The 22,030-nt window shown below is 37.2% G+C and overlaps 1 protein-coding gene across 5 annotated transcripts in view; it reads left to right on the forward strand.

Moving 5' to 3' along the window:
* The window catches only part of LOC111320216 (DNA-dependent protein kinase catalytic subunit), a 214,034-nt gene that overhangs the window by 102,504 nt on the left and 89,500 nt on the right, over positions 1-22,030 (forward strand). For all 5 annotated transcript variants that reach the window (XR_015992649.1, XM_088736607.1, XM_088736604.1 and 2 more), the window contains 8 exons: positions 5,316-5,382; positions 6,191-6,372; positions 9,900-10,065; positions 14,701-14,779; positions 15,312-15,434; positions 17,007-17,101; positions 17,452-17,596; positions 20,972-21,133. Coding sequence is in view for 4 of the 5 variants with exons in the window: in XM_088736607.1 (XP_088592733.1) it covers positions 5,316-5,382; positions 6,191-6,372; positions 9,900-10,065; positions 14,701-14,779; positions 15,312-15,434; positions 17,007-17,101; positions 17,452-17,596; positions 20,972-21,133 (1,019 nt within the window). In the remaining variant the exon portion in view is untranslated. The remainder of the gene's footprint in view (positions 1-5,315; positions 5,383-6,190; positions 6,373-9,899; positions 10,066-14,700; positions 14,780-15,311; positions 15,435-17,006; positions 17,102-17,451; positions 17,597-20,971; positions 21,134-22,030) is intronic.

A 22,030-nucleotide genomic window follows, 5' to 3' on the forward strand; every position in this document is an offset into this window, starting at 1 on the left:
AATGGCTTTTATTATTCATTACCATTTTGTCATTGAGATGAGTAATTTTCTTTGATACTGTATGAGCTCAAAAATATAGTAGCATTCACTTTAATCATGATTACTTATCCAACCTGTTTTTAAACCCTCTGACTTCCCATCCATGCAGACTGCTATCTTATACGTTCAGAAGACAATTAGCTCCTGATGACTTAAGTGCACTTAATGGCAACATAATGAAAACATTTTGTATAGGTAATCACATGATTTCGAGTGCAATTTGGAATAAAATAAGCACGAGTAAATTTTTTCAAAGACTAACAAAATTGCATGAGCCCGTAGGATGAGTGCAATTTGTGGTCTTTGAAAAAATTTACAAGTGCTTAGTTATTCCAAATTTCACGAGAAAAACATGTGATTATCTATTAATAATATATATGAAAAAATATGAGGTAGCTTCTCATAACAACACAGAAGAAGAGCACTCGCATCACATGCAAAAATATTTTATTCAAACCCTGCAAGTGACATTGACCTTCACATTGACCTTGACATTGACCAATCATTCTGACCAATCAGAATGTCTTGCTTGTTTCTTTCTTTGCACTGAATTAACTCTCTTCTGCACTGAATTAACTGAAAACTGCATCCATCTTAACCAATCAGAACTGAGGAATTTTTTCATGTATATTATTATTATTGAAACAATAAGAGCTCATGAGAAAAATATTATTGTGGGCATAGTTTACAGACCACCAAACCAAACTGTTGATGCTTTTGTGTAAAAATAGGATATGTTATTTAATGGGGGATTTCAATCTGAACTTAACCAATCCTTCAGGGAAAGTTTTGTAGCATTAGAAGTACAAGTGGTATTGATCGGATTGAATTGTAAACATTTCGAGGATTTCCCACAGCACGAAGCTCGGATTTCTCCACCGTCGCTTTCAACATTCAATGAGCACTTTGTTCTGGGAAGTTCGCGATCCTTGAAGATTCCCTTCAATTCATCTTTGAGCTCTTCAAGATGATCAGAGGCCTTTTTTAACTTGATCAATTGTCGGTAGCAAGCTTTACAGACTGACAACTTGCTGGTCGCAGAATAGCAGCTCACATTCACATCCAGACAGGAACATCAAAAGAACTTCTTCCAAAAACGTAAATTTTTCTTTTTTTCTCAACTGAAGTGGAACAAATAAAGCAACGATCCCTTTGCAAAACCTTCTTCGGCGTTTCCTCCATCAAGAAACTACGATCAAATGCAGAATTTGAAAATGCGGGAAAAACGATATTGATTACAATCTCTCGTGCTCTGATTGGTACGTCACATAAGAAACGATGTCACATAAGAAACGATGTCAGTGATCTCATTGGTGCAAAGACATTGTAGTAAAATCTGATGGTCAGCCGCATCAATTGCCTTGCTAAGGTCAAGGAACTCAGCGCCCGCAATAAAGCCATTGTCCATGTTATCCAGGATGTTCTCAATCAGATGAGCAAGGGCCACCTCAGTTGAGAGGTTTGGGCAAAGCCCAAACTGTTCAGGGGCCAAAAGGTTGTTCTCCTTGAGGAAGGTATACAGCTGACAGTGAACAGCTTTCTCGAGGATCTTGCTTAAAACTGGTAAGATTCTAATTGGTCTGAAATTACTTGCACTGGTTCGGTGACCAGATTTAAAAATTGGAACCACCTTTCCCTTTTTCCATATAGCTGGAAAAACAGCAGAAGAAAGCAATTTATTCAACAAAAAGGTAAGGCATGGGGTGATGACATCAACAGAATCTTTGAGAAGGCAGGCGCTGATCTTTTCGAGGCCAATTACCTTTTTGGTTTTTAGAGAGCTTACATATTTCCGCACAAAGCTTGGATTTACATCGGAGACTGAAGACTGATGATGATGGGGTAACCCGGGAAGGGGACTTATGGGTGGTGCATTGATCTCTTATTGCATTAGCTAGGTGTGTCCTGATAGATGTAAAATAATTGTTAAGGACATTAGCAATTGAAATAGGATTGTTATGTAAAAATACATGTAGGACCACACCCAGATTTATTTTCATGGTTTGTGATTTCGTTAAGGGTTTTCCAGAGACCAGCACTATTGTCCTTGTTATTGTTGATACATTCTTGGAAATAGTCAGACTTGGCTTTTTTAACTTCGTTTGTTTGGTTCCTGAGTTTGCGATACGTGGACCAAGCAGCAGCAGAATTTAAATTCAGTGCTTTCTTACAGAAATGATCTCGGTCTTGCATTAATTTAAAAAGCTCAGGCATCATCCATGGGGTCTTTAGGCCTGTAACTCTTTGAATTTTAATTGGGAGCGTGTTGGTCAGCTATGCTGGTGTAGATTGTACACCAGGTATTTACAGCATTATTGACATCATCTGCATTGTAAACATGACACCGGTCTGTTCTAAGGTCCCAAAGGAAGCGTTCTTTGTCGTAATGTGAATGGTATTCAATAACATGCAGAGCGTGGAGGAGCCTTGGGAACACCTGCTTTTAACGTGCAAAACGCAAGGGAGTGATCACTCTGAGCCAAATGAATCACACTACTGTTAACAATGCGATGACTTATTCACAAAGATAAGATCTATCAGTGATGAATTGTTGGCAGTTGCTCTCGTGGGAGATTGGATAAGTTGATCCAGGTTATGTAAATTTGCTACTTGCTTTCCAACTTTGATTTTAAGCAAGAATTTTACTTCTGTCTGCCAGAGTAATCAACATTAAAATCCCCCGGCAAAACAAGTTCAATGTCACTGGGAAGCTTTGACAATGTAGCTTTCAAGACGTCAATAAAATTGGGTAATGATGCGTTATGGGCTCTATAAATAGAGCATATGAAAAGGTTCTTAGTGTTTAGATGGGTAATTTCAATCCAGCAATTTTCAAGCGGTTTCATTTAGATCAGGGCGAGATTGAAAAGGAATACCATCCCATACGTACACAGCCGTGCCACTGTCTTGCTTATCTGTGCGATCTTGTCTAATAACAGCATACCCAGGAATATGTAGCTCTTGATCAATATTGAGGCATTAAGCCATGTTTGTGAAATCATAAAGATGTCAAGTGGTGGATTCTTTAACAAGATACAGATATCATCCAACTTTGGAGGCAGGCTTCTGACATTTAGGTGACTAATTTTCAGGCTGTGAGCTTTGGGTAGTTATTGAGTAGTGTTGAATGGGCCAGGGTTGGTAGACATATCATTTGATAACATGATAAGAAGCACGGAGACTGAAGCATTGGAGAATAATCACAATCCAGCACAGAGTTGTCATGAAGAGGAGTTGGGAACTGAAGAAACATCAGGTTTGCAAGCACAAGAAACCATTTTAGATGCCATAATATCTGTTGAAACAAGCAGTAGTGGTGGAGATGCTGTTAATTAGTCATTTTTTAAAACGAAACTTAAAATTGATAGATGAATGAAGAGAAAAAGGCAAAGGTTGTTGGACATCAGAAAGCCACATCCGACCGCCACGATGGATTCGCCTCTACCTCTTAAGTTTGATAATGTATTGCATGCATCAAACTTAAGGTAAGAGAATGATGCTTCTGAGTTTTAAATCTTAAGTCACAACAAGAACCAATATTCAGAGGAAGTGCAACTTACATAGAAAAGGAATTTATTCAAAATACAATTTGGCTGTTTGAAAGGTTATGTAGAAAGAAATAACTTCTTTAAAACAGCACGTTGATCAATATTGATAAGTGAAAGAAGCATCCAGGTGTGGGTTTGTATTCAGAGCAAAACCATTGTGCAAACTAAAATGAATTAACCAATAAATGAGTGGGCAGTGCTTTGAATCATTTCTGAATTTGTTCTCAAGCTTTTTGAATGAATGTACATTTTTTTTTATTAATGAGAAGGTAATGTATTTAATGTGCTCCCTTCATGACAAAAGCATTGCAGTTAGGAATTGCATGCCAAGTACTGGTAATAACAGTGTGACCAGCAGGAGGCAACTTGGTGAAGTGAAAATTAACTGATTGTTACATTCTTTCAGGTTCTTGTCGTAAATATTCAGGTAAATTTTGCTGAAGGATGCTTCCAGATGAATTGTTTCCTAATGTGCCAACTTAATTATTGACAAAAATTTTATAATCATCCTGGAAATCCTATATCCATGTTATTAACACAGTTTATATACATGAAAAGAATCATATTGTAATTGTGGTCTTGTTCAATGAATAGAAGGTGAATTATATTTGCACAAATTTCCAGCTCATATTGAGTCTTGGAAATTATTCCAAACTGCATTGGAAACCACAAAATTTCTGTTATTTTTTTGCATGTCACTAACTTTTTTCCACTTTGTTAACCCTCTCTCTCCTCCATCCCTTCCTCAATCTTTAACCCTTCTTCATTGATTGAACCCTGCTACCTTAGAGTTAAATCTAAGGTACTATCTCCCCTTGACCTGTAAATAGCTGCATGTATCCATTGTCCTTTTTGTATATTTATAGAAACTGCAAAACTACTGGAAAACATTGCCTTTCACAATATTGTTGCCAAATTTTTTGCGGCTGAAGAATGCAAGCAGCAATCACTATGCACATACAACTCATCTGGTGAAGTTGTTTGCAGGAGGACACTGCCATTTGGAGTAGACACCAGATCATACATGCCCACGTAAACATTGTTGAGCATGTTAAGATTCCATACGAACAAACTCTCACAATGCATTACACCACCAATGCATGTGAACAGCACTAGGCTGGGAAAATGCTCATGCAAACTCTTGATTTGGCTTGGAAAGCTACCTGTTTTAATAGTGCAGGGTGCACTTAATTTGCACATATTTCACATTTTTCTTATTTGCATACATGTATCCTTGTAGAGCCTTGTTCCACAGCACACTGAAACATGGTACAGCTCTGTATTATGCACACTTCACCAGATTGCAGATAATAATGTTTACTGGCAGACTGGGTCTTCGAGTTACAAAATATCATGATCCTCTGTTTTCACATCCACACATGCAGCTGGTTTGGCATGCTGAATAGAGCCACTTTTGCAGACAAATGCATAGATAGTCATGAGAACACAATCAAATGTTCCTGGCTGGATGAGTTATGCAATATTTTTAGCCAAGATGCTTTATTGTGCATGCATTTCATGTGAACTGTTAAATCAACTGTAACAATGTGCTGCTTTATCCAGCTTAGGAGCCAAGCTAATTAGTGGGGCCTGGTTGAGTTGTGTGGTTGTAATTTGTTGAAGAGAACAAATGAAAACTATGTTTTACTACAAAAAAGGGAAACTGTTGGAACATATGAAGAAAGGCATTATCTTTTTAGTTATTCCTTTCTTTTCAATTTGAAATAGGTGTAAACTCTGCTGCTGACTGGATGAAAAAAACTCATGAAGACCATCCATCCTCCTTTGTTCATAGGTGTGGTTCAGTGTGTGGTTGCTATCGAGTATATCTTATGATGATAATTTTGTGTTAATTATTACAGGCGATTGCAATTTTGACATTACAAAAATGCATTTTATTTGTAGTGATCCTTTCAGAATAATGAGTTATTGACATCTCTAAGTCTTAGTTGGTTTTGTTTTACAAAACACCCATTTCAGGGATAGATAAAAAATGAAACAACTCAAAGGAACAAGCGACCTAGATATGAAAAAAATTAGAGTGGTTCTTGGAAGGACTTTATATCCTGGGTCCACAGGCCAGGGGATGGTCCATGGACCTTTACTTCATGTTTTGTTAATGATACCCTTGTCTCCAAAATTATGTGTCTACCACTTAAACTTTTGAAATTTAGATTTTGCTCTTTTTTTTTTATACTTTCCTTTAGATAGTTATTCAACTCCGTTCACAAAGTCATATACCTTATGAGATGTTTGTTATTTTTCAGTGGTCAGGAAGTGCATCAATAATTATGTGGTCATATTGATTTGAAAATGTTTGAATTTAGATAGAGTTCAATCGCTTTCAACAGCAATCTCCAAATTCAGATAATTCAATAAACAGTCAATCAGTTTGTATTTGTCGATATGAGATTGCACTGTCATAGGTACAATGCAATGAATGTATATATACTATGCGACTGCTGTCACTGCCAATGGTCCCCCACAATACACACTCAACTGACATAAAACGTTGTTTGCTATGAGGAAGCATTTCACAATTCAATACATTGCTATTGTTGGGGTCAGGTTTTCAATGTTATCTAATGGTGATTTATCAATAGATTTGAGGGAGGTGGTGGTGGTGGACAGAAAGGCATTGAGCAATATCCTACCCTTGCACATATTGGTGGACATTTCTCCTTGAAAGAAACGATACTTTGGTTTGAGTTTGTCCTAGCGGCTCTAGACTGCTACACATGGAGCTTCAGTGAGCACTTACTATCACCAAGCTGGGTCTTCACTTGTGAGTAACAATTAAGAACATTCTATCTTTTTACGGGTAGCTGATGATTGTTTCTTATTTAATGATATCAAGTAACATAGTTAATGTAAGCTATGAAGCCCCTCTGTGTGTTCCCTTTGTGAGAGCTCAATGAAGTCTGGCTAAATCTCTGCTAGACTCTGTTGACCCCACAGTCACCTTGACAGTGGTTCTAACCGGTTCATGGCTCCATCTGCACTTTCTCCTTGGAAGGTTCACTAAACATGCAGCAACGAGTGAGCCAATTTTGGCAGATCATGGTGGTGTCTATTATAATTATAGTGCTTTTCTATCTGTCCCTTCACAATTCTCTCAGGCATGTCAAAGATCACAGGTGACTCAAATGATGGTATAACTACAGGAAGACAGGTGCACATATGCATCCCATGCAATAAATACATGTTATTTACCATCTGAGACTAAGTCTGAGGTCTTGGATACTGCCCAAAGCTGTAGACCAAGGGCAGTACTCAAGACAGAGGGCACAGTTTTTTTCCTAATACGAACCTAATATTTTCTTCAAACACACTCAGAGATCTTACAGAAAGTACTGTTTATTTCCAACTACTATTAATCTTCAAAGACTTACCTCTATTCAGTTTTAAATCTCAAGGAGAGTCAAATTCATTTTAAGTAAATTCAAATGTAAACTGTATGTTTTGAAGTAGTGAGTCTGCTTGTTTTTTTGTTGCAATGTGTGTAAATCTTGGCTTTCTTCCAATGAAAAGATGTTATCTGAAGTCAAATGAAACACTTTTTAAGCTATACACACCGGAATTGAGTGCAAATTTTGCCCATCAGATTCCTTGTCTCTGTTGTCAAAATTATGGTAGTGGAAATGTGAGGACCTGCAAAGAACTTCTCAGGATATTCATATATTAAACTAATGAGGTTAAATTCCATGTAGTTTGATTTATGTGGTGATTGTTAACTGCAATGATTCCTCTTGTTTTAACTTTCTGAATACCGCCCACTCACAAACTGAGAAAAAAAATCATCCTTTCAAGAAATATACCACCAGAGGATCTTAGATACTGTACTGGCACAGGCTTCTGATAGTAGGGATCTGCAGGTCTTGAAAGCATTTTGCATAAGCCCATGGCCTTGTAGTATAATTATATTGTTTAATGCCACTACTTGCTTAACATCTTAAAGTTGTCATTATGGATATAGGAGGCCCATTGTCTCTCTCACCAGCCATGGGATGCCATACTTGGAAAACCCCAGTTAAACCCTTCTTTTCTTTGAGATAAATGTGGCACATTATGAGTATGTAAGAGTTTGTACACTGTGACAAGTATTCGTCTTGCTAGGCTGTGACCTTGGGCCGGTGAGCAATGAAAGGTTCTTTGGATTTCAGTCCCTCAGGGCCAATCTTGCAAATCATACAGACCGGTATTAATTACTCACATGCAGCAATCATCATCACAGGATAGCTTTCATATATGAATCCATCTCCTGTGCAAAATAGTTGATATTATGAGGTTTTTTGACATAGCCTCTCCTGCCTCTCTCTCTGATGATACCTTAATAATATTCCTAAACACCTGGAAAAAGTGATTTTCATTATTCCATATAGTGTGTGTAGTTGACCAAGTGCCACAATCTTGAACCTATCTTGGGTTCAATCACAGAATTAAGGGTCATTTATCTTATATACTCTTTTGACTCAGTGGACTTCAATTTAGCTGTGGGATGTTTGGCTTGTTTTTAACACTGATTTGACATATCTTAGCATTTCTGGCCAGTGGTAAGATGATCCCTGATTAACTGATGGGGGTTTTATGTTATCAAAGCTCCATTAAAGACAATCAACTGTTGCAGGATCTAGTTGCCTCTTTTCTGAAAAACAGAAAACCTTACAGGGGTTGTTTTTGGTCAAGGTTTATCTTGTCCTTCACATTCCTCTGACACCAGTGCAAGTTTGGAAGCGCCTTCTGGTCAGGTCCATGTAGAGGTATGGAATGACTTGATAGGAAGGCTTACGTTTCGCCATGCTGCTTACAGTCAGCCCACATATAGTGGTACAAATTTTGCTGACTCTGGTTGTGACATGACCTGAGTTTTGAAATTGTCAAAGAAATGCACATGTACTGTATGCTTATCTTGCTACTATTTTCTGTAGGGAATATCTGGAAAGAACTTCACAATCATCCTATTGCTCTCATAGGATCTTCCAATTTCTTAAAAAACATGAAGCATGGATCACTGAGCATGTCCTTGGCTTTTTTTTTTTTTTATCTAAAGTGATCCATGATAGGTGCTCTTTCTTGGAAAGGATGATTTTCTGACTCAGTGGTCAGAGAATAACTTCAATAGCACTGAACTGCCCTTCTTTTAGTTACCAAATAAATGGGTAAAAGTGAAGAACAGCTCCCCTATAAGTCTGTCGGCTGACTGTCGGCCAACTGTCGGCCAACTGTCGGCCGGCAGTATACCAACAGTTGACCAACAACAAATTGACACTTAAAATTTTGACAAGTGTAGACATCGCAGTTACTCGACCCTTACTGTTCTAGTAGAATCAGTCGCATGATGTAGCACACATTGAGCTAAAATTGCATCATCATATGACCTGGGTAAGTTTATCTATGAAATCGCCCTATAATACATTGCGTTTGTTTTAGGGTGTTATATATGGAATTTCGATTATCTCTGTTTGTTTGAGTTTATTTTTGGTTATTTTCAGTTAGTTTATTATTTTTTTACGTAGTCACTCGTCAGAGACATTTAAAGCTGCTTACATTTAGTAAAGCAAAAAAAAAGCTGCAAGAAGCCACTGTAAACAAATTTTTTGCTTCTTGACTGCAAGGATGATGTGATGGGATTGTGAGGGGTTTTGTACCTAAAAAACCTAAACATAGGAGATTGCAACGAGATTGGTCCCAAAAACCTAAACAGAATGGCAGACTCAAGTGAGAAAGTTTCATTTTGTGTCGATATGCAATGTTCTTCCACATGTGCATGTGAGCTGAGGCTTTTGTGGTATTCAACAGGGGTTTTCAACCAACACTTGGCCAACAAATTACTGACATGCTGCCAACAGTCAGCTAACAAATGGCCAACAGTCGGCCAACTGTTAGTAGAAGATTTTCGCAAAAGGCGGTAAACGACAGTTGGCCAACTATTGGCCGACAGTCAGCCAACAGTCGGCCAACTGTTGGCCGACTGTTGACCAACTGTTGGCCGACTGTTGGTGAACAGTCGGCCGACAGTTTTTGGGGGAGCTGTTCTTCACTTTTTCCAATAAATGTAAGGAACCAGTCAATTAAAGACTGGGTGGAATGTTTCACATATTGTAGGAAAGAATTCATTAAAAACAAATGAAGGGACTCAATGGATTGCACATCTTATACCAGTGATAAAGTGGAATTAACATTTTGGTGGTAACATGAGTTAGTTAGAACTGATTAAATCACAGTTTGGACTCATAAAAATATTAAGCCCTTGTCTCTATCATGACAGCTTCTCTCAATATCTTTCATAAACTTTTCTCTATTTACCTGTAGCATCAGAGGACAATGAAATGCCCAGTGTTCTTTTGGTATCTTTGAAGTTCTTTTTGTCTCATCTGGCAATGTTTGGAATCACAGAAGCCACCAGTTGTTTCACATCAGGTCCATCAAGAGGAATGGGAGACATTTTTACACCCAAAGAGATTGATGACTATTTCAGGTATATGAAATATGGAGAAAATTTATGTTTAAAAGTTGTCTTTATCTAATATTTGTGTCTGTGCTTATAATGCATTATGTTCTATTTCAGAAAGTGACCAACAAACTAACAATGGTGTTACAGTATTTTCACAACCAACAGAAATATACTGCTCGTAAAAACTCAACTACTTTATTGACTGACATAACAGTCAGTCTTACTATGGAACGATACCAATAACCAGTGCAATAACTATCCTCTTAGAGCCCTCTATAAAACTATAATGTCAGTGCACTACTGCACAACTCACAGTTCTCTTCAAAGATCCTGGTAACTTATCAATGTCCACAAAACTTTTCTCAATGTAGCCTTCCACACAGCTGACAATTCCAGTAACAGTAAATAATTCCAACAATTCTCTCTATCTGGCTCTGTAACAGCACTAACTTCCCTGGACTCTTTGCGAAAGCTCTAATCAATCAATCAATCAATCAATCGTTTATTCAACCCTATTGCAGTAACAATTGAATTACAGGGGGCGGTCATGACATACATTTTGAAATTTGACAGTTATAAAATCATTAAATCTTTTGCATTTGTCAGTAGAGGCCTGATACGATTGTGAGCCTGAGCGTAAAATTAATAATAACTGTGGTAATAAACCAGCGGAACCCGAAAGAGACTGCTAAGTGTTCCTGACACATGACAGGACTTAGCAAAATTCATGCAAGCTTGTTGCCGCCTATCGATAAGAAGTTCAAGGTCAGCAAGATGTAGTGCGTTACTATAACAGCGATCAGAGAAGACAATATAAAGAGCTTTCCTCTGGACTTGTTCTAAAAGGTCACTTAAGTAGGCTGGAAGTGTCACCTATACAGGGGACACATAAATTATTTGAGCACAGAGCGAATCGTACTGCAATATACAGATACTAATTGGGAAGGTAAAAGTCCACTTTTCTTAAGAATCCTCAACACGTAGAGGCGTTTGGTAGCTTTATCGTATATGATATACTCACAATGTGCATTCCATGAAAGGTCATCAGAAACTATGACCCCCATCAAGTTTGTACTGGGATACCCTTTCGATTAGGGCGCCCCCTATTAGTAGAGGACTGGAACGTGTTGATTTATACTGGAGAAGGTCAACAACCATCTCTTTACACTTCTTAGGGTTTAGTTTCAAATTGCACTCTAGGGAATACTTATTTACATTAGATGATGGGCAGATAGCTATTAGAGTTCCTGCATGGGAATAAGTTCCAAGATGGTAAGGTCATCAACATACTTAAGATGCGTATGATGCACCATCCTTCGCAGTAGATAGTGCTATTTATGCAATAGCGCAAATCAGACCTGAAAAAAATCAGGCCTGTATGGGATTCAAACCACTGACCTCTGCGATACTAGTGCAGCGCTCTACCAATCGAGCTAACAAGCCAACTGGGAGCAGGCCGTTAAGTTGATTCGTAATAAACCCGTGATCATAAATCAGATACAATGAATATATGAAGTTCATATAATTTATTTCGAACTGAGGTGTTAAATACATATGATGCACGATCCTTCGCAGTAGATAGCGCTATTTATGCAATAGCGAAAATCATACGTATTTAATACCGCAGTTCAAAATATATGAACTTCATATATTCATTGTATCTGATTTATCATCATGGGTTTATTACGAATCAACTTAACGGCCTGCTCCCAGTTGGCTTGTTAGCTCAATTGGTAGAGCACTGCACTAGTATCGCAGAGGTCAGTGGTTCGAATCCCGTACAGGCCTGATTTTTTTCAGGTCTGATTTGCGCTATTGCATAAATAGCACTATCTACTGCGAAGGATCGTGCATCATACGTAGTTAATACCGCGGATCAAAGTATAAGTATATGAACCTCATATATTCATTGTATACTTAAGATGAGTACACCATTCACTGGCCAGCCTATTCAACTCTATTCAACCAGCCTATTTAACTCTATTGACACTCTGTGACAACACACTGTTTTCACAATACACTGGCTCTGCTCTAAAAGAAAGGTTAACTTTAACTGGTCGCGACTCCTTATCTGTTTTACAAAATGTTCTAGAATATTCCATGGATCTTTAATACAACTATTTTTAGTATCATTACATCGCTATTGCATAATAACAAAATATGCTGACTAAGGGTTCTAGAGAGTTCCATCAAGAGTTCTTAATGAGTCAGAAACATGATTCCAGAAACTTCCTCAGTTCTATTTTTAGTGATTTATATGTAACACAACATTTTCTAGAAGATATGTGCACTCTCCATAACATTGGTTTCACTTTCTTACATGGACCAGGTTGGTTATAAATGTGATTTATCGAACTTGATGTATCTATCAATATTCAATTTACATCAGGTGAATTTGGTATGAATGTGTTTTTGAACACAGCAGAAAAGCTAATTTCTGTGGGCACAAAAATAGTGCTCTTCAAGAGGATATGGTTTGACCAAGGTGAAAACAATCATAGATATATAATGCAGATTGATCCTTCAGGCGTACCTGCCAGAGGTACTTTGTGTCCAGCTTCAATTGAGTATATAAATGTGAGGAAACTATGTCCCAGTACACTTCTTGTGTTTAAACTGTGGTGTAGTATACTAGTTGCTTTTATTATACCATGCTCAAAATAGGTAACCTTTTTATTGTTCTCTCCCTATTACACCTAAATAGTGTAGTGAGAAATTCTGTCTTGACTTGTGCCAGTCTTGCACGGCATTAGTTATGGGAACAATAAGGTAAAAATGGATGTGGTAGCTATACATGGTGTTATAATGTAAAAAGAAAGAAAAATGTATGTGGCAGGTATACATGGTGTGATAGGGTAATGGTGATAAGGAGACAGAAAATGTATGTGGCAGTTGTACATAGTGTAATATGGTGATAAGGTAATAACGAGAAATAATTAAAAATGTACGTTAAATCTCAATTGAGGTAACTTTGAACCTTCTGAGCAACAACTGTACAACACAATACAATACAATATTCTTTATTTAACGAAGGTGATGTAATTAACCCCCATGAGTTATCTAACTTATGGCCTTCACAACAGTACACCAGTAACCAGGCCAGACCACATCACAGTAATCTTGTGAAGTGGGTTCTTTAACATCCCCTGCCTAACCAAATTAACTAATAGTTGCTGGAGACGGGACCTCCATTTATTTGTTCCTATCCGAGAAGACTAGAATATCTAACCATTTCTTGAACGATGTTAGAAAGGTAGCATATTCTTCTCAATTATTTTAAGACCCTGAGTGTTGGTCCAGCCGGGGCTCGAACCCTCGACCTCCTGCACAACAGTCGGGCGCTTAACCAATTGAGCTAACTGGGAGGCGGTAATACTCATGTTCATTAATTTGGGTCTTAACCATTGAGGATGTAATTGGCAGCCCAAAGCAGCAGATGTCTTCTCAGAACTATTTGCCTGATCAAAACTGCAGGCCCTTAACCCAAGGAAAGCTGTTGGACCTGACTATATCCCTGCATGGTTCCTCCTGTTGCTGACACCTTAACTGCTCTTACTGGGAGCGTCGCCTACCTGGTCCATGAAAAATGGCTGCTTTAACACCACTTCTGAGGTCACCATCTATAACAGACATTAAGCACCTTCAGCCAATTTCAGTAACACCAATTCTGACAAAAATTGCTGCAGAATACGTCATGAAGGGGTATGTCAAGCCTGCCTTTATGAAGAAGGTTGACTTTAACCAATATGGGACTCTATCTAATTCCTTTACTGTGCATGCACTTATGAGGATGCTGCATGCCTGGTACAAGGACTCTGACGGCAATGGGTCTACTGTGCGAGTGGTGTTATTCAATTTCAGGAAAGCTCACTGGATCTTCTAGCTGTGACAAGTTAAGGCAGTACAACCTGTCAGAGTGGACAATTATGTGGATATCTGACCTCATAGCAAATGGATGAAAAGGGGTGAAGCTTTTTCAAGACTGTATCTCAGAATGGGGAGGTGTACCAGGCGGCATCCCCCCAAGGTACCAAATTGGGCCCATGGCTGTTCATCATGATGATCAATGATCTCCATGTCAATGACATTGATTCTTGGAAATATGTGGATGACACCCCCATGGCCAAGATCATTCAGCAAAACGCCCCCAGTTACATCCAATTTGCCATTGACAATCTGGTTCAGGAATCTTCAACTGACCACTTCCAGCTCAGTGAGGACAAGTGTACTACGTGTCAGTTTCTCAAAGTCTACCATCAACTTCCTACCCATCGTAATCAACAACAAAGTTATTAATGTTGTTCTGCATGCCAAACTCTTTGGTGTTAACACCTCATGTGACCTAAAGTGGAATGTCCAAACTGATCCGATCATCAGGAAAGTAGCCTCTTTATGAGATGGCGATAAGAAGGATTTAATAAGGAATTTATCCAGAACGGTTAATCACACTTACATTCAATTTGGTTTAAAGCATTTGGAATCTATTTTCTGAAAGGCAGCATGTTAATATTCATGTTATTAAGTCCTTAGAGAAGTTTAAACATCAATCTTAATTATTTTAGGCAAGTAGTAAATCATATGGTAGCTTATACTTTCTGTAAATGTTTTTATGATAACAGTTTTACTGAAGATTATTCTTTAATTTCTGTCTCTGTACAGGGCTAAGTGCACAGTGATAGTAAGGGTCTTAAATTTTTTAACCATACTTCTTCAGGACTTCCCCCAAGAAACTTTAAAGGTGATTGAAATTATTTTATTTCCTTACTATAGTCTTGCCTCAACTATAAATTGGCACCATAACTTTACATATGATTATGCTAACAGGCAGCCCTGGCTTTTGACCATAGACAAGACATGTTTATGGGGCATGTCACTTCTTTTAAAGCCACTTTTTTTAATTTATGCATTGCTCTATCCTGGAATATCATTTTGCTTAAGAGCTAGGTGTCCCTAGCTGAGTTAAGTCAAGGTTGTGCCTTTAAGAGAGATGAAATGAAGCCTCTTCCTTTTCAATGGTTTTCAAGGAGATAAGTCTCTTAAAGAAATCTGATTATGTAATTTCCTGCCTTTCACTAAATTGTACTTCATCAAAACACAGTGAAATAATTGAGATACTAGAGTGAAATATAGTGTCCAAAACAATTGAAATTTATAAGTTGTCAGAGAAAAAGTAAACTGAAATACTGGTAGCATATAATATTGCTTTCAACTTCATTGGTATATGATTTGTATGCTCAATTTAAATTAATGAAGTCTTGATGTGTTGTTAGACACTTCCTCCTGAGTTTTGGAGTGAGGATCTGTTTGAGGTTGTACTTAGCTGTGTCTTGGAACCAGGAGTGGTTGGATTTCACATGGGAGATGTTGAAGTCGTTGAAAAGTTACCAGAACAGGTTTTGTAATTGCTTGTAATTTTGGTAACTTTTAGTAGATTAACTTTAACTGACTTTCAAAGTTCCGGTCAAATGTATTTTCCATATGAGAATTACATTATTGTAGTGATGGCTGTTTCAGAAATTATTCTTTTGTGGTTGGTGGGTCATGCATCACTGAGGAAGTTCTGTTTCAGTTTGACACTGACTACTCTTACCCTTTTGAAATTACTAATGATTTCCCTAATGCTTGATTGATATATTATTTGAAATCCAGCTTGGAAAGTGAGAATCAAGCTTATTTTGTAAACCCAACAGGGACTTATATTTTGACAAATATTCTGCTCTATAAAGAAATAGTTGTATTTAGGTTTGGGATAGGTATCTATTTGAATGATTACTTGGCTGTATGACATTTTCCAACTATCCAGGAGTCTCCTGGATAGAGACAGAATCTCCTGAATAGTAGTAAATTTGGATATTATTTGTTATGAGAAATGGGAAGTAGAGTAAGTTTTATTTCAGTGTCAAAATAAGTGATTTTTTGTTCTTTTGTTTCTTTTTATTTGAATGATTCTTGGATGTTTGCTGTGGTATAGGTGCATCCATTTTAACATCTTTTTGTAGGAAGAGATAAAGACAAATAGTCAACTTACCAATCTATAGTTGGCATGGAGTTGGGTTGTGTGATCGTAACTCTTAGGTCTTAATATTAATTTTTTCAACTTCTGGGGTTAGTGTATCGATCTGTCTATTGTCAGTGCCCAATTGTCTGTGTCACTGATCAAGAATGTAAAGACTCCAAAACCCAAATAAAGATTCTTGTCTATTTTTGGCAGTAGCATATAACCTAGAAGCATTTATGAAATAACAATCAAAACCTTTATTCATTATAAAATCACAAAAAATATTAACAAAAATGATGAAATGCTTGAAATCGAAAAATGGATCAAAATTTCTAATAAAAATATAAGAAAATAACTGAGATACCACAAGTGCCCCAATTGGTAAAACACTTATCATTTATTGCTCCTGTAAACCTAAAGAAAATTGAGGTTTTGTATATCTATATACACCAGTACATATTAAATCAGACAGATTAAATCTGTCTGATGAGTGTGTATGTCTGAGAGCTGGGGTTTTGTAGAGCACAAGACTAACAAATCAGAATTTAGGTTCCAGTTTTTTTTAACAATGTAGGGAGTTTAGGTGCCTCTAGGTTATATGTTTCTGCTTTTTTGATTGGGCAGTGGGAATAGCAGGTACTGTCCTTAATTATCAGGCATGATAAATTCACAGTGGAGAACAAACGGAAAACTATAAACTTTGTAAAGGGGTCCAAGTCACCAAAAGGGGATCCATATCTACTAGCCCAATCAGATATGTGGAGGGGTGTCCTAATCCCAAATCCATTGTGAAACCAGCATGTTTTTGTGAAGGTGGCCAATTGGCCAGTGTTTATAAAAATAATCTGTTATCTGACTATAAAAAAATTAACAGTAGATTGAATTTACCTTAATTGTCATACTCCTGCAGCAGCAAGGCAGTAAACTTTCAGATACTCTTATTGATGCACTTTGTTTTACTTTTTAGACTGGTGTTTTGTGTAAGCTGTTGGCCCAGAGGCTTTCGGGAGAGTGTTTGGAAAGATTAAAAGGAACACTTGAAAAGAAAATTGCACTAGGAAGGTAATGTTGTAGGAGAAACAAGAACAACCCGAGAAATTATCCTTTGGGAAAGCAGAAAAAAGGTTTAAAGAAAAGTGTTACACTCTGTAAGACAAGGCCTGTGATCAATTTATTTTGTGCCTTTGTCTAGAATGGAGAGAACCTTTAGCTTAGCAGTAGCAATTAGTTTTGTCAGCCAATAGGCTTTGATTCATCTGGGAAGGATGTGCAGGATTTATTCTGATAATCCTTTTGCATGATTTCCATTTTTTTTTCTAAAAGGTAATCAAACAGCATAATTCATGCAACAGGGACATATTCTTGAGAGTATCATTGAAAAGAATGATAAACCTATGTTATTGCCTTTACAGTCACTGCAATCTGTTTGATCAACTCCCATTTCCATTGAGTAATCCACAAGAACACCAAGTTGATTGTCTGAGATTAGCTTACTTGGTACAAGGCTACCAACAGCTTCACTGTGCTGGCTTGCTACTACCAGCCCTAAAAGCTCAGGTTTGTAGCATTCAAAAAATAAGTGATTGCATGACATTTCAAAATGCCAAACAACAGCAATGTTTACCAGTAAGCACCAGAGGTAGTTGTCACCTTTTGTATACCCCTCTTATTAATGGCATGTGGCTAATCCCTCATCAAAGTAATGTACAAAATTACATGTAGGTGTTTTTATTGTGGATGGTGTAATGTAATTGTCTCTTTTTTGTTGTCTATTTACCTACTGGTGTATGTGTCTGATATCCTGCCATTTCTTGAAACATCTTTTTGAAGGTCTTTTGAGTTTTGAAGCATTAAAGAAATTGCCATTAAGAAATAAATCCATCAGTTATGGCAAGGCTATCTGCAAGGTTAATAGTGTTTCTCTCAGAGATCTGTAAATAGCAGCAATAGTAAGATTACTTAAATCACATAGTTTGAAAGTTGTTTTTTTAACTATTCCTCAAAGCTCCTTTTTTCTAGAGGTTTTCCATTATCCCTGTTAAGTGCTGCATAATGGACATATTGCCTTGCTCTGGAGATTTCAAAATCAACCAAAATATTAGTTTTAATTTTCATCTTCTTTTGACAACTTGTGGACAAATTATGGCTCCTTCTGGGTGTTCTAAGTATTGTTTCCTAACAACAGAGGCAGTTTTTGTTTTTCAACATTAGACTGTGTACTGAGTAATAGGTCTCACGGGAGTGTAAGCTGTATTAATGCCTTGATTGCATAGTGCATGCGTTCTTGCTGGGTTTTCCTTCCAATGCACCTGATAAAATCGAACTCAGGTAACTTCATGTGGATGTAGAAATTAATACAGTATCACTAGTTATGCCATCATCGTGACAAACATTCAAGGCAATTTCTTTTCTTTCAAGTACTGTGATATGTGTACTTACATGCAAGCGACAGCGTACATTGTATCAGCTTTGCTAAAAATTTCAGACTTAAAAAACTTAAAAATTTCATCACATTATTATGATTATTTAAATTTATAAGGAGCTTATTGCAAGCCCTTGAGTGCTTTACAATGTGAAAGAGAGAGAGAGAGAGACTAATATTTCGAAAAAACATAAAGTGCTCACAAATTGCAACTGGCACAAGGCAGACCAGTTGGCTGTTTAAATCCTGTGAGCAGCAGAATGAAGGACCACCACATTAGATGTCCAGCATTCTAACCACATGGCCTCCTTGCCTCTTTCCTTCCTTATCTCCAGTTTTGTGTAACCTGAACTGGCTTCCTGTCATCAAAAGGATTGAACTTAAGATTCCAAGTACTATTGTATAACTTTAATATAAAGCACTACATGCAAATGGGATAGTGGTGGGCAACTCTAAAACCAGGATAATGGAATCCAAAAACCAGAAACTGGAATAGGAAAACCAGAATATGAAAGCTGGAAACCGGAATCCGGAGTCTGGCAAAAGTTCTTCAAAGACAAAGGTTTAGTTGTTTATTTCTTGCCTGCAAAAGTAAAGAATTTAATAAGAAATGGCTTTGAGGTACAACTCTGCTGAAAATTGGATTCCCCTGATTTCAATATTTGTGCAATGGTTACTCTTTGTGATGGTTATGGATATACATGTACAAACCTAAATTAGCATGCATTATAATTTGATTCTAAGTACCAGAAAAATGAGTAAGTGCGGTTGTTAGTGATCTGCGTGCAATTTTCCAGAGGTACAATTTGGCCTTCATGTCTTGTAGTCCTACATATAGTTGATACAAAGTCAACAATATCATAGAGAACAGGGCAGGGTATCTCTGGCTGGGTCGGTGGCAGCCAACTACCTGGACAGTGGGCATTCTGCTCTGGAGAGCTGAAGGCTAAATGGGCTTTTCTAAATAAGTTTGTATTTGATAAAGTAAGCCACATTTCGAAACAAAAAGTGGAAACAAATTGGTGTAAATAATAAATGAATCATTGGACCTTTTTTGCCTTACCGAGTTGCAATCATTTTGAGTGCATTTCTATTAATACCTGGTTTAAGCAGGTAACTACCGGTAGTGCTTATTTTGTTTTCCACCCTGTCCTGCTGGTTGTGCCCACTGGTAAGTTTCATTGCAGTACTTAGGGTTTTGTAAAACAGCTCAAGCATTCAAACAGCATCCATAGCTGTAAGGTTTCTCAAATGGATAACCACCCTTTGAAAAACTGGGCCACATGTATAGCATGTGGGATGTTGTTGTTGTTCAAACCTAATCATGTACAAGTTTTCTTTTTACTTAAGGACAATAGTTTTATGGAACAATCTACCTATCAGTAAAGACTTTAACTTAAATGAGTTTAAGGCACTTGCTCTTGCAGCCATCAAGTTATCTAATTGACATCTATCAATTGTTTTAATCTTTTAGTTTAGGATTAGTACGTTATGTTATAGCTATATTTATGTATTCAATATATCTTATTGTTGTTTTTATATTTATTTATTTATTTGTAATTCATAGGATCATATTTATATCAAGATCGAGTTCTAACCGATTGTTGTTCATTACTTAGTCCCATTGTTTTTTAAATTATTGTTCTTTTTTACGATATTATTTTGAAACTCCTAGTATAGTTCTTTTTGCTGTCTTAGGAGTATACTTATTAAAGATCATGTATCTTACAGTTACAGTTTGTGGTCAAAGTTAAGCCAAAAAAATCTAACATTTTTTTCCCTTATTTATTAACTGGACATTGCTGAAATAAATTTTTCTGTCATCATTCTCAATTTTGGATTCCAGATTCCAGACTCTGGATTGTGGTTTTTAATAATCCCACCCTACATCTGTGTGCTACTAAAGGTTCCAAACATCATCACCTGGCCGTTTCATAATCTTTGTTCTGCATACACAGATCGGCTATTGGAATTACCTTCAACAAACTATTGCCTCATCTTAAAATAGCCAAAGTACCAAGTTTAACTGATTCAATGGACATTTTGGAGTTTGCAACATATAAATTATTGCTTCTCTCAGTTTTCAGTAAGAAGATAAAGACTGTGAGAATTAATTGAAGGATATAGATGTGATACAAAAGTATTTGTTTAAGCTGGTTACATATTTGTTATTTACAAATAATGAGTGACCTGTGTCAGTTGAGTAGGCAATTTTTCCTCAAAGCATCCTTGATACCCTAGTTCTGAAATAAACAATATCATTGTACACAAACAAGCCTGTTAGTTCCAGCCACTGATATCTGAAATTAGCATGTCCTCCCAAAAAAGCAGGGTAGAACTCTGACATTTTCTGTGGCTGTTCCTATGGTTGGGTAAAAAATGTTAAATTGCCTCAGTTGCAGGTAACTGTGAGAGTGTTAACAAGTTCATGTTAAGATTAGGTACTTGACCCCACAAGCTCATAGTGTAACAATTATTGTGTTTAAACAAAGATGATGATGATGTTGCAGGCCAGGAATGCATCAGAAGAGTATGCAGTAAAGCTTTTCACAGCAGTGTATGACGGTGTGAAACCATCCTTAAATGTCGGTCTTCAGACAGTCATTCTTGATCCAGCTTCACAGCACCTTGCCTCTAAATTACTGGATTTGGCCTATGACCTCGGTCTTCAGGTTTGTGAAGTGTTGGTGCCTAAAGTCAGTCATCTACATTTCTGTCAATCTGTGACAGAAATATATTAGACTGACCACTAGTACTTGTCTTCTGTATCTATTTACCTGCATACAAGGGAAACTATGTTCAAGGCACATGGTCAGTTTAGTGAGGACACCTTCATACTAGTGTGACTTCATGCCTCTAATGGTATGTAGGCTTGCAGTAGCACAAAACCAGTTACATGTTTAAGTTGTGTATATAGCTTGTATGTAGCTTTCCTGACTTGATGTTTTAAGATAATACGTAGTGATTATACTGTGATACATTGCATATCAGGAGAATATGGGGACTCCCCAAGCAATGGGTAAGTCTGGATATGCATGACCCTATGAGTCATGGTGCCCTAACGTCACTGATTTATTTTTAGCAGCTGTGGCTCTGGTTTGTCTTAATGGCTACAACTGTCATTTGTAGATTCTCTGTGCACTGTAAATATCTGACCTTCACTCTTGAGTTTGATGCAGGTGCAATTCATAACAGTCCCAACTTCTCTAATCAATTCCTTTTGACACTCATCTTCTTCAGTATTTTCTCTAATTTTTTAGCTCCTGAGTGAGAATTCAGTGAAGATAGTTGTGCTTAGTATGCCAGCAAAGTTGTGCTCTCTGTAGATCCTGTTCCTATGAAAGTCATTAAGGAATGAAGGAATGTTTAGATGAACTTGTGCCCTCATTAACTGTTATTATTAATCAGTCCTCACAGTCCTTTAACAAGATGGACCATCAAATTCTTCTCAAACATTTACAAACAAAATTTGGTCAACCTATAGCAAGTGCAAAGCTTGATTGCTACAGCTACAGCAGAGCTTCATGTTTCAAGAGGTCGTAGGAAACCCATTCAACCTAATTGCCTTT

The sequence above is a fragment of the Stylophora pistillata genome, chromosome 10 (assembly GCF_964205215.1).
Source record: "Stylophora pistillata chromosome 10, jaStyPist1.2, whole genome shotgun sequence".
Classification (NCBI taxonomy): domain Eukaryota; kingdom Metazoa; phylum Cnidaria; class Anthozoa; order Scleractinia; family Pocilloporidae; genus Stylophora; species Stylophora pistillata.